The sequence below is a fragment of the Canis lupus genome, chromosome 29 (genome assembly GCF_048164855.1).
Source record: "Canis lupus baileyi chromosome 29, mCanLup2.hap1, whole genome shotgun sequence".
Lineage (NCBI taxonomy): Eukaryota > Metazoa > Chordata > Mammalia > Carnivora > Canidae > Canis > Canis lupus.
This window is the reverse complement of record NC_132866.1, coordinates 4,304,129-4,315,597: the sequence shown is the minus strand read 5'-3', so window position 1 is coordinate 4,315,597 and position 11,469 is coordinate 4,304,129. Positions and strand designations below refer to the sequence as shown.

The 11,469-nt window shown below is 50.3% G+C and overlaps 1 protein-coding gene across 2 annotated transcripts in view; it reads right to left on the bottom strand.

Annotated features, from left to right (window-relative positions):
* Positions 1-823: 823 nt before the first annotated feature.
* Positions 824-11,469, bottom strand: part of MKI67 (marker of proliferation Ki-67) — a 29,224-nt gene continuing 18,578 nt past the window's right edge. For both annotated transcript variants that reach the window (XM_072804871.1, XM_072804872.1), the window contains 3 exons: positions 5,332-11,414; positions 4,025-4,471; positions 824-1,955 (listed from right to left, as the gene is read on the bottom strand). In XM_072804871.1, coding sequence (XP_072660972.1) covers positions 1,890-1,955; positions 4,025-4,471; positions 5,332-11,414 — 6,596 coding nt within the window. In that variant the 3' untranslated portion in view covers positions 824-1,889. The remainder of the gene's footprint in view (positions 1,956-4,024; positions 4,472-5,331; positions 11,415-11,469) is intronic.

Sequence of the window (11,469 nt, the reverse complement as noted above, 5' to 3'; positions counted from 1 at the left end):
TGTTAGTATTAATGTGTGGAGTGTTAGTATGAGCGTGCATGTGTGTAGGAGTGCGTGTTAGTATGTGTGTGTTTGAGTGTGTGTAGGAGCAAGTCTTTGGAATCTGAGGCCCGGAGAAGTCCCCAGTCCCCACAGCAGGGGGGTCTCCGTTGCTCGCACTCTGTCCTCTGACACTAGGTTGGCCTAGCTGGTTCTTACCGGCTGATGCTCCCCTAACGCTTGTGAAACATGCGTCTCGTGGACACATTTTATCAACCACTTGTTCGAATGAACTTCTCTAATCCGGTGCCTGCAGCCCCTAAAATGAAAACCAGGCTACGATACTCTGGACATACTGCGCACTTACGAAGGTGAGGAAATACGCGACTTATTGGAGTGAGATTTTTGGTTGGAACGGAACCCTAAAGGGTTTCTTAATTAACCAGTATGCCCCATTCCCCAGGCATGTGGCTAATTGAAATTTTTCTATATGCAAGGTTCATAATTACTACTAAATCCGAAGTGTTGGCAGAACAACTTAATCATAGAAAAATCCCATTATTTTACCTTTTCTTGTACTTTGCCACCACAGCACCATGTCTCACACCTTTAAACAAAGTGCCTTCTCTCATCAGGGCCACACTTCCTAAACTACTCCCCTTTTTTCTGCTCCCCAGGATCCCACCCCGTCTGGCCCAGCTCAACCACCACCCGCCCTGTGGAACCTCCAGGCGTCCCCTCCCAGCCGCACCCCTGCGCCCCCCCAGCGCTCTTCTCCTTGGCCTTAGACCCCGTGCCAGGAGCCTCTACCGCTGCCCCAGACGTGCCTGGATTCACGCATTCATCCAGCAAATGTCTTTTATTCCGTGCACATGGCCCCATGCCAGACACGATAGCAGAATGGACGGACAGGGACAGTGTCGGGGACAGCGACCCTCTCCGCTCTCTGGTCTCCATCCCCGCGTCAAGCTGCCCGGACGGGTGAGCGGGGAGGACTCAGTGCTCTGCTTCCTAGTTCAGGTAACACGGAAAGGGGGATGGGACGAAGTGGACGCAGAGGTAGGGAGGCCCGGTGGGGCGCTGTCTGGGTGGGAGACCGGAGGGGACACGGCTGTCCTTCGGGAGGGGGGCTTGTGTTGGTTCCTGAATAAGGTGGGAGCTGGGGGGGAAGGCGGCCGCCAGGCGCAGTCAGGGAAAGCACAGGCCGGGGCAGATCCAGGAGAAAGCTTGGAACAGGGAAGAGGAAAGCTCGAGAAGCTGCGAGAGCTGCGGCTGTTCGGAGACGAGTGGCTCCCCGGTCGGTGCTGTCCCAGGGCAGCCACGCTGCAGCGGAAGAGGCCGGCGGCCCGTCAGATCCTCATCGGTGACCCCGACACCCTGCGGCGGGGCCACCCCTGGACTCCCTTCCGTGCTAAGGATCCTGAGGACAGGCTGCCCGGTGCAGAGGACCAAACGCGTCCCCGTCGCGATGAGCCTGTTCATCTGCCCCTTCGTACTGTCTCCTGAGTGCCTGCCCGGGGCCAGGGACACAGGGACAGGAGCCCCGGCTCCACAGTCTGGCGGGGACACAGAGCAACAGAGAGCATGTACGGCGCGACGTGGCAAGTGCTGGCGTGGGCGACAGGGACGGGCTTCGGGCCAGGAGCTTCGTGGCTTGGTTCTGCCAAAGCAAAGGCCATTTCTGGGTCCCCACCCCCTGCCCGCCCCGACCCAAGGTCTACATCTTCCTCACGGTCTCAGGTCGGCAGATCTTTCTCAACAGACCATCCTGGGACAACACTCTAAGCCTTCTTTCCTTAAACACTCAGCATTATTTACAGAATTCCCTTTTAAATGTACCCAAATATTGTACTAGAATATATCACTAAACTGAACTTATTAGTTTCTGTTCTCCCTGTTCAGGTTCTTAGCTAAATATCTTCATCGTCCCGACGACGTCGGGTTCTTAATCTCTTGGGGCGCGCGTGGTCATTATCCTGTTTGGAAAGAAAAATGGGACTCTTAAGTAATTGAGACAAATAAAATTTTTTTTTTTTGTAAACAACTCTGTGCAAACACCCCAAATCCTTACTAGATGTGATGCAGAACTTCCATTTTAGGAAATTAATTTTAAGGTTGGATAGTTCTTTTGAGATGTATCCTGGGAAAGTTGCTTTCGTTCTTTAAGATGTTTTGTTTTTACTACTTGGTTTTTAAAATTTAAATAGGAAACTTTGTAACTTATCCCTAATAATGAAGGTAATGAAAAAGGAAACTTCTCCACAAATATATGCATTTTTTCCCCCACTAATTAAAAAGTACCATTCAAAAAAGTTAATTCAAACATATACACAGGACAAGAGCTCTCGGGTCTCCTAAAGAATCTCTGCGTATGACGCGGACAGTCTCTCCGCACCGGGTGTGACCTATGACCTCCTGCTGCGGCATCTGCTCCAAGGAGCTGAGGGAGGCTCACCCCTCAGGACAATTAGATAACACAACAGACCACCTGCCTTCTCAGAGCTGGTGGGGCATCTGCTCCTACTTTACACCAACCCCGTAGCCCATCAGACAAGGACAAGATGGACTGTCATGCTGGGGATTCTTCGGAGGCCAACCCCACCAGCGACCTCACCAAGGAATCTTTAACCCGCTATTGACGGGAGGGATGGGTCAGGAAGACAAAACACAAAAATCTAAAAAAAAAAAAAAATCGAAGGCCGAGTTTGAAAGCAAATGACCTGAAATCCCTGAATATCGATGGGAGGTGTCACCTACTACAGTGCAGATGGCCTTCCGATGACCCAAAGATCGGGAGAAGGCCAAGCTGGTGACCCCCACGCAGAGGACAACAGAATGGGCACCTCACACGCTATAAAGGGCGGAGTGGGATACGCTCTGTTTTCTCCGACCACCGTCACCTGCTCTGTCCCTGCACCCTCAGGCTCAAAGGGGCGGCAGGGCCACCCAATGACACTCCAGATGGGGATGTATGCCAGTGCCATCACCATCATTCCAGCACGAGGTAAACATATTTCTACCTTTGCAGCAGGCACCGGACCAGGTCAAGCAGTAAGCTGCCCTGTGTACGTGAGAGCAGTGGCCCCAGCGCTGGCCTCTAGTCTCGAGACGCATGCCAAGTAACTTACGGCCCTCCCAAACTCGGAGCTGCTGAACCCCCTTCTTATAAACTAACAAAATAGGGGCACCTGGGAGCTCCGCTGGTGAAACGTCTGCCTTCAGCTCAGGTCATGATCACGGGGTCCTGGGATCGAGCCCCGCATCAGGCTCCCTGCTCCTTCGAGGGCCTGCTTCTCCCTCTCCCTCTGCTGCTCCCCCTACTCATGCTCTCTTTCTCACTCCTTAATAAATAAATGTATCTTTTAAATAAACAGATAAAATACTGAAAAAAAATTTCAAGTATTTCAAAATAATGAAAAAAAAAAAATCAAGTATTCCCCAGAAGGACACCGACTGAATTTAATCATGTGTCTTGGATTTACTCAGGGGACAGACGGCTCCTGTCCTGCCAGAGGTGACGCCACATGAGCAGGCACTGAGGACCGCTGGCCTTATGGACACTCTTGACTTTCCTCCGTCCCAGCTTCTAAAGGAACTCCCGCCGAACCCAGACAGGCCAGGCCCACCTTTCCGCTTTAGTAAGTTTTGCCGAGCTAACGGGGAAACTGGAGACATCTATCTGGAATTTTCGTCCTGGGCATGTTGTAAAGCAGTCAGGAAGTACTGACCACATCAGCTCCTTGCTTGTCCTGAATGGCGTTTTCATGATGTCAGTTTTCTATTTGAAGTGGGATTCCCGAGACAGGTACAGCTAAACACAGCTAGGACCTGCCTCGTGGTTTAGACACATGCTTCCTACACCGGTGCCACTAGGAGCTGCCAGCGTGCTCCACGTCGTGTTTTGCTTTTGCACATGGGGCAAAAATTATATTGAGATGCTCTATGCTCATTAAAAAAAGAAAGAAAGAAAAAGAAAGCAAGAAAGCAAGAAAGAAAGGAAGAGAGGAAGAGAGGAAGGAAGAAAGAAAAACTGTCAATTACTTGCCTCTTTTGTATTTTCGGCACATCTCTTGGCACTCCGAGTTACTCTGGGACAGGGTTCGCTCTCCAAAGCATTTCCTCCAGGAGGGTCTGTGATTTTTCTGGATCTCAAACGCTTCAGGGCGGAAGGCTGCCTCACGTCTTCCTCTTGCTCCTTCACGAGAGCACCCCCTCTTCTCTCCCCTTGCTTCTCCTCTGCTACATCGGGCGAGGGCATCTTACTCGGCCTCGCAGATCGCAGACACATTCTACTTTCACGGGGGGCTTTGCCCCCAGAAGCAGAACTCTTGGCTTCTGGGCTTTGTGGCTTCGTCTCTTGGGAGGTCTTCAGGGGCTTCTTGTCACTTCTCTTTGTTTTCATTTTCTCTGCTGCGGCTGCTGCTGTAACAGGCTCGGGTCTTTGCTCTTCCACTTCCATTTTATTGGGGCGTCTAGAGCGCAGGGACCTTCCCTAAAAATTTCAAGACACCCGCAGCATGCCAATCATGAGTAATACAGTTCTCACAATTCGACACGGACAGAGAGACGCACACAATCCAAGGGAACTTAAAAGAATTCGCCTGAAAAGTTTACAGTTGTTTTCTAAGGTGCCTGGAATCACTTTGCTCCAGGGAGAAATCCTCCCTACTGCTCAACCGTGAATAAGGCATGCGGTCTACACCTTATCACCACATCTGAGTGTCATAGGTGTCAAATCGGATTACAACACACATATAAAGGGCACTCTAGAAAAATGCCCCCTTTTCAGGCAGTAAATGACTTCCTAATCCTTTACCAATCATTGCTGGAGCAGGACAGGAGAACTGGGATTTCTGGAACTGGATTTACCAACTTCTCTCCGTGTAGGAGGAACCCTCTCTACCTCACCAGCCCAGCAGGTAGACCGTTCTCAGGACACAAACCCCCACGCAGATTGTTCTAACCCCATGAAGACTGATGCAGATCCCACTCCGGCCCAGTGCTCCTGCTGGTGGGGCCTGGAACCACACAGGACTAAGCTCCCACCTGTTCTCGGGCCCTTTCCCACCCCTGCAGACGAGGAGAACTCAATCAGTTCCTGAGAAACTATGGTCAAAATGCGTAGTAGCCATTTTGACTACTTATTTTCCCCAGACTAGTCTCTCTACAAATCCCAAAATGATTCTTTACCTTGGTCTGCAGTTATTCAGCGTAGGATGCAGAACCTCCCCACCCCCCGGGAAAAGATATCCACAGAGACTCAAACCGAGGACAACTTACACCCAACATCAGCCCCCAGAGGAGAACCCCATCCGAGAGGGCCTATCATGACCACGGGACACCCAGCATCACCTGATGTGGCGGGGTCATCCTTCCTACTTCTTGTCCCTTTGCTTCAGCCTCTCTGTGGCTCCTGGGCAGGTCTCCCATGACTTCTATCTTTTCCACCACAACACTCAGCTTCTTCTTCACGGTCAGGGGCTGCTCCGGTGGGTCACATCCTTCTCTGGGAGCTGTCCTCCTCCTCTTCTGGGGTGGCTTCTCCTCTGCAGTGTCCTGGGCAGAAGTTGCAGAGCGCAGCCTCTTCATTCCTGTCTGACCTCCGTCCGTTCCTCGTTTCCTCTTGGAGGACAGGGAAACGCTGCCTTCACTTCCAGATTCTACAAGAGGGTCTCTCTGGCCCACCAGGTCATCCACGGCTTTTCCTCTGGGGGCCCTGACCCCTCTTTGCAAAACCTTCACAGGTTTCCCTCTGTCTGGAGTTTGCTTTGGAGTTTCCTGGATGCTACTCGCCTCATCTCCCAGTCCCTTGGTGTGACCTGGCATTTGGGAGGACTCTTTGGAACTGGCCAGTTCTTCCGGGGCTTGAGACTTTTCCTTAGGTGCTCTCGGTCGATTTTTCCTGAGCATTACATTTTCTGCAGGGGCCACTTTCTGCTTCGTGGTTTTATTCAACAGTTTGTTGTCTTCGTCACCACCTCCTGGTTCTGTGTGTGAGTGTGTGGCTCCCCGCCGCGTTCGGGTGGGCTTCCTGAGAGCTGACGGCTCTTCCTCTGGCTCTACTTTCTCGGGAGAGGTCTTGAGGCGCCTTCTCCTACCTGTTGGCTTGTTGACTGGTTCTGCTACTGGAGATTTGCAGGGTACACTGGTGGCTTTGCCATCAGCCATTGGGTCCTGGGTGTGCTCTGGGGTTTGGAAGAGCTCTCTGAGTCCAGCCAGGTCTTCTAAGGTCTGGATGTTTTTCTTGGGTGCTCTTGGTTGCCTCTTGCTTCCAGTTACATTTTCTGCAGAGTCCAGTTTCTGCTTTGGGATTGCCGTGGACAATTTGGTATCTTCATCACCACCTCCTGGTTGTGTGTGTGAGTGTGTGGCTCCCCGCCGCGTTCGGGTGGGCTTCCTGAGAGCTGATGGCTCTTCCTCTACATCTACTTTCTGGGGAAAGGTGTTGAGTTGCCTTCTTCTACCTGTTGGCTTGTTGACTGGTTCTGCTACTGGAGATTTGCAGGGTACACTGGTGGCTTTGCCATCAGCCATTGGGTCCTGGGTGTGCTCTGGGGTTTGGAGGAGCTCTCTGAGGCCAGCCAGGTCTTCTAAGGACTGGACATTTTTCTTAGGTGCTCTTGGCTGCCTCTTGCTTCCAGTTACATTTTCTGCAGAGTCCAGTTTCTGCTTTGGGATTCCCCTGGACAATTTGGTATCTTTGTCACCACCTCCTGGTTGTGTGTGTGTGTGTGTGGCTCCCCGCCGCGTTCGGGTGGGCTTCCTGAGAGCTGATGGCTTTTCCTCTACATCCACTTTCTGGGGAAAGGTGTTGAGTTGCCTCCTTCTACCTGTTGGCTTGTTGACTGGTTCGGTTACTGGAGATTTGCAGGGCATTTTGGTGGTTTTGCCATCAGCCATTGGGTCCTGGGTGTGCTCTGGGGTTTGGAAGAGCTCTTTGAGACCAACCAGGTCTTCTAGAGAATGGGTCATTTTTTGGGGTGTTCCTGGCTGCTTCTTGCTTCCAGGTGCATTTTCTGCAAGGTTCAATTTTTGCTTTGGGGTTTTCTTGAACAATCTGATGTCTTTATCATCACCTCCTGGATCTTGCTCTGTGTGTGTGGGTTCCCCTGGCATTAGGATGGGCTTCCTGACAGGTGAGAGCTCTTTCTTTAAGTCCTCCTCCCCCAGAGGTATCTGGAGATATCTCTTCATGTGGGTTGGTGTGCTGCCTGTTTCTGCTGGTGGAGATTTGCAGGGCATTATTGTGGCTTTGACAATAGCTGTTGGTTCCTTGTTGAGCTCTGGAGTTTGGAAGAGCTCTTTAAAACCGACCATGTCTTCCAGGAATTGAGCCTTTCCTTCCTTGCTTCTAGTTACATTTTCTACAGGGTCTAGCTTCTTTGGAGTTTCCTTAGACAATTTAATGTCATCATCACCACCTTCTAGTTCTCTGCGTGAGTGTGTGCTTTCCCCCAGCATTTGGGTGGGCTTCCTGAGAGAAGAGGGCTTTTCCTCTAGGTCCACCTCCTGGACAGGGGTCTCGAGCTGCCTCCTTCTGATTGTTGGAGTGACTGAATCTGGTACTGGAGATCTGCAGGGTTCACGGGTGGTTTTGCCATCAGCCATTGGGTCTTGGCTGTGCTCTGGGGTTTGGAAGAGCTCTCTGAGGCCAGCCAGGTCTTCTAAGGACTGGGTGTTTTTCTTAGGTGTTCTTGACCTCTTCTTGCTTCCAGTTACATTTTCTGCAGAGTTCAGTTTCTGTTTTGGAGTTTGGTTAAATAATTCGCTGTCTTTATCATCACCTCCTGGTTTTCTGTGTGAGGGTGTACTTTCCCTTGGTGTTTGGGTGGACTTCCTGAGAGCTGAGGGCTCTTCTTCTAGGTCCAGTTCCTGGAGAGGGATCTCGAGCTGCCTCCTTCTACTTGTTGGTGTATTGACTGGTTCTGCTAATGGAGATTTGCAGGGTACGCTGGTAGCTTTGCCATCAGCCATTGCTTTATCTGTTTGGTTTGGTGTTTGCAAGAGCTCTCCGAGGCCAGCCAGGTCTTCTAAGGACCGGATGCTTTTCTTAGGTGTTCTTGACCTCTTCTTGCTTCCAGTTACATTTTCTGCAGAGTCCAGTTTCTGCTTTGGAGTTTGGTTAAACAATTTGATGCCTTCATCATCACCTCCTGGTTCTCCGTATGAGTGTGTGCTTTCCCTCAGTGTTTGGGTGGGCTTCCTGAAAGCTGAGGGCTCTTCTTCTAGGTCCAATTTCTGGAGAGGGATCTCAAGCTGCCTCCTTCTACTTGTTGGTGTGTTGACTGGTTCAGCTAATGGAGATTTGCAGGGTATGTTGGTGGTTTTGCCATCAGTCATTGGGTCCTGGGTGTGCTCTGGGGTTTGGAAGAGCTCTCTGATGCCAGCCAGGTCTTCTAAGGACTGGATGCTTTTCTTAGGTGTTCTTGACCTCCTCTTGCTTCTAGTTACATTTTCTGCAGAGTACAGTTTCTGTTTTGGGGTATCCTTAAACCTTTTGATGCACTCATCATCACCTTCTGGTTCTTTATGTGAGTGTGTGTTTTTCCCCAGCGTTTGGGTGGGCTTCCTGAGAGCTGAGGGCTCTTCTTCTGGGTCTACTTTCTGGAGAGGGGTATTGATCTGCCTTCTTCTACTTGGTGTGTTGACTGGTTCTGCTAGTGGAGATTTGCAGGGTACGCTGGTGGCTTTGCCATCAGCCATTGCTTTATCTGTTTGGTTTGGTGTTTGCAAGAGCTCTCCGAGGCCAGCCAGGTCTTCTAAGGACTGGATGCTTTTCTTAGATGTTCTTGACCTCTTCTTGCTTCCAGTTACATTTTCTGCAGAGTCCAGTTTCTGCTTTGGAGTTTGGTTAAACAATTTGATGCCTTCATCACCACCTCCTGGTTCTCCGTGTGAGTGTGTGCTTTCCCTCGGTGTTTGGGTGGGCTTCCTGAAAGCTGAGGGCTCTTCCTCTAGGCTTACTTTCTGGACAGGGGTCTTGATCTGCCTCTTTCTGATTGTTGGTGTATTGACTGGATCTGCTAGTGGAGATTTGCAGGGTACTTTGGTGGTTTTGTCATCAGCCATTGGTTTATCTGTTTGGTTTGGTGTTTTAAAGAGCTCTCTGAAGCCAGCCAGGTCTTCTAAAGACTGGATGTTTTTCTTAGGTGTTCTTGACCTCCTCTTCCTCTTGCTTCCTGTTACATTTTCTGCAGAGTTCAGTTTCTGCTTTGGGGTATCCTTGAACCTTTTGATGCCTTCATCATCACCTCCTGGTTCTTTATGTGAGTGTGTGCTTTCCCCCAGCATTTGGGTGGGCTTCCTGAGAGCTGAGGGCTCTTCCTCTAAGCCTACTTTCTGGAGAGAGGTCTTGATCTGCCTCCTACTTGGTGTATTGACTGGATCTGCTAGTGGAGATCTGCAGGGAACTTTGGTGGTTTTGTCATCAGCCACTGGTTTATCTGTTTGGTTTGGTGTTTGCAAGAGCTCTCTGAGGCCAACCAGGTCTTCTAAGGACTGGGCAGTTTTCTTAGGTGTTCTTGACCTTCTCTTGCTTCCAGTTACAATTTCTGCAAAGTCCAGTTTCTGTTTTGGAGTTTGGTTAAATAATTTGATGTCTTCATCATCACCATCTCCTGGTTCTCTGTGTGAGTGTGTGCTTTCCCTCGGTGTTTGGGTGTGCTTCCTGAAAGCTGAGGGCTCTTCCTCTAGGCCTACTTTCTGGAGAGGGGTCTTGATTTGCCTCTTTCTGATTGTTGGTGTATTGACTGGATCTACTAGTGGAGATTTGCAGGGTACTTTGGTGGTTTTGTCATCAGACATTGGTTTATCTGTTTGGTTTGGTGTTTTAAAGAGCTCTCCGAGGCCAGCCAGGTCTTCTAAGGACTGGATGCTTTTCTTAGGTGTTCTTGACCTCTTCTTGCTTCCAGTTACATTTTCTGCAGAGTCCAGTTTCTGCTTTGGGGTTTGGTTAAACAATTTGATGCCTTCATCATCACCTCCTGGTTCTCCGTGTGAGTGTGTGCTTTCCCTCAGTGTTTGGGTGGGCTTCCTGAGAGCTGAGGGCTCTTCCTCTGGGTCTACTTTCTGGAGAGGGGTCTTGATCTGCCTCCTTCCACTCGTTGGTGTGTTGACTGGCTCTGCTAGTGGAGATTTGCAGGGTACTTTGGTAGTTTTGTCATCAGCCATTGGGTACTGAGTGTGTTCTGGGGTTTGGAAGAGCTCTTTGAGACCAACCAGGTCTTCTGGAGAATGGACCATTTTCTTGGGTGTTCTTGACCTCTTCTTGCTTCCAGTTACATATTCTGCAGAGTCCAGTTTCTGCTTTGGAGTTTCCTTGAACAATTTGATGCCTTCATCACCATTTCCTGGTTCTCTGTGTGAAAGCATGATTTTCCTTGGTGTTTGGCTGGGCTTCCTGAGAGCTGAGGGCTCTTCTTCTAGGTCCACCTTCTGGAGAGGGGTCTCAAGCTGCCTCCTTCTACTTGTTGGTGTGTTGACTGGTTCTGCTAGTGGAGGTCTGCAGGGTACTTTGGTGGCTTTGCCATCAGCCATTGATTTATCTTTGTGGTTTGGCGTTTGGAAGAGCTCTCTGAGGTCAGCCAGGTCTTCTAAGGACTGGGCAGTTTTCTTAGGTGTTCTTGACCTCCTCTTGCTTCGAGTTACATCTTCTGCAGAGTCCAGTTTCCTCTTTGGAGTTTCCTTGAACAATTTGATGTCTTCATCACCACCTCCTGATTCTCTGTGTGTGTGTGTGCTTTCTCTTGGAGTTCGGGTGGGCTTCCTGAGAGCTGAGGGCTCTTCCTCTTGTTCCACTCTCTGGGGAGAGGTCTTGAGCTGTATGTTCATCCTGGTTGGCATGCCAGCTACTTCTGGTTTTGAGGATTTCTGGCACTTTTCTGCAGTTTTATTTCCCACATCCATTGGTTCTTGGGTGTGAGTGGGGGTTTGGAGACCATGGATGCCCCTCAAGTCTTTCTTGGGTTCTGGGTCCTCCCATCCTGTGAGGGTGGTCAAGTCTGCTACTGGTTCCCATTTTTGCTCTGAATGTCTTCTTGATCTCCTCACAGCTACCATCTTTGCAGAATTTTCTTCTGACTGGACAGCTTTCGTACACGCTTCAGAATAGCTCTCCCATTCCTCTGTCGCTCCCTCCAGGTTCCGCCCTCGCTGTGGAATTTTTGTCAGATGTCGTCCTGAAGTGCTCTCAGCAATGTCTGTTTCTGCTTCTCCGTCCTTGGGCCCTACACCTGGCATCCGTGTATTTCTGAGCTCCTCGGACCTTCGAAGCCTGTTTTCATTTGATGCCGACTTCCGAGGCTCTGCCCCTGATCCTGGAGTCTTCTCGATGTTTGTATTTACTCCAATAGCCTGTCGTCTGAGGGCAGGGCTTGCAGGACTTTGATTAGATGGCTCTTGTAATGCATTCTGACTCATGGAGAATACATTCTCTCCTACAGGAAACAGAAACACACATGAGAAATATATTCTGTTCCCTGTGTTGTGCCA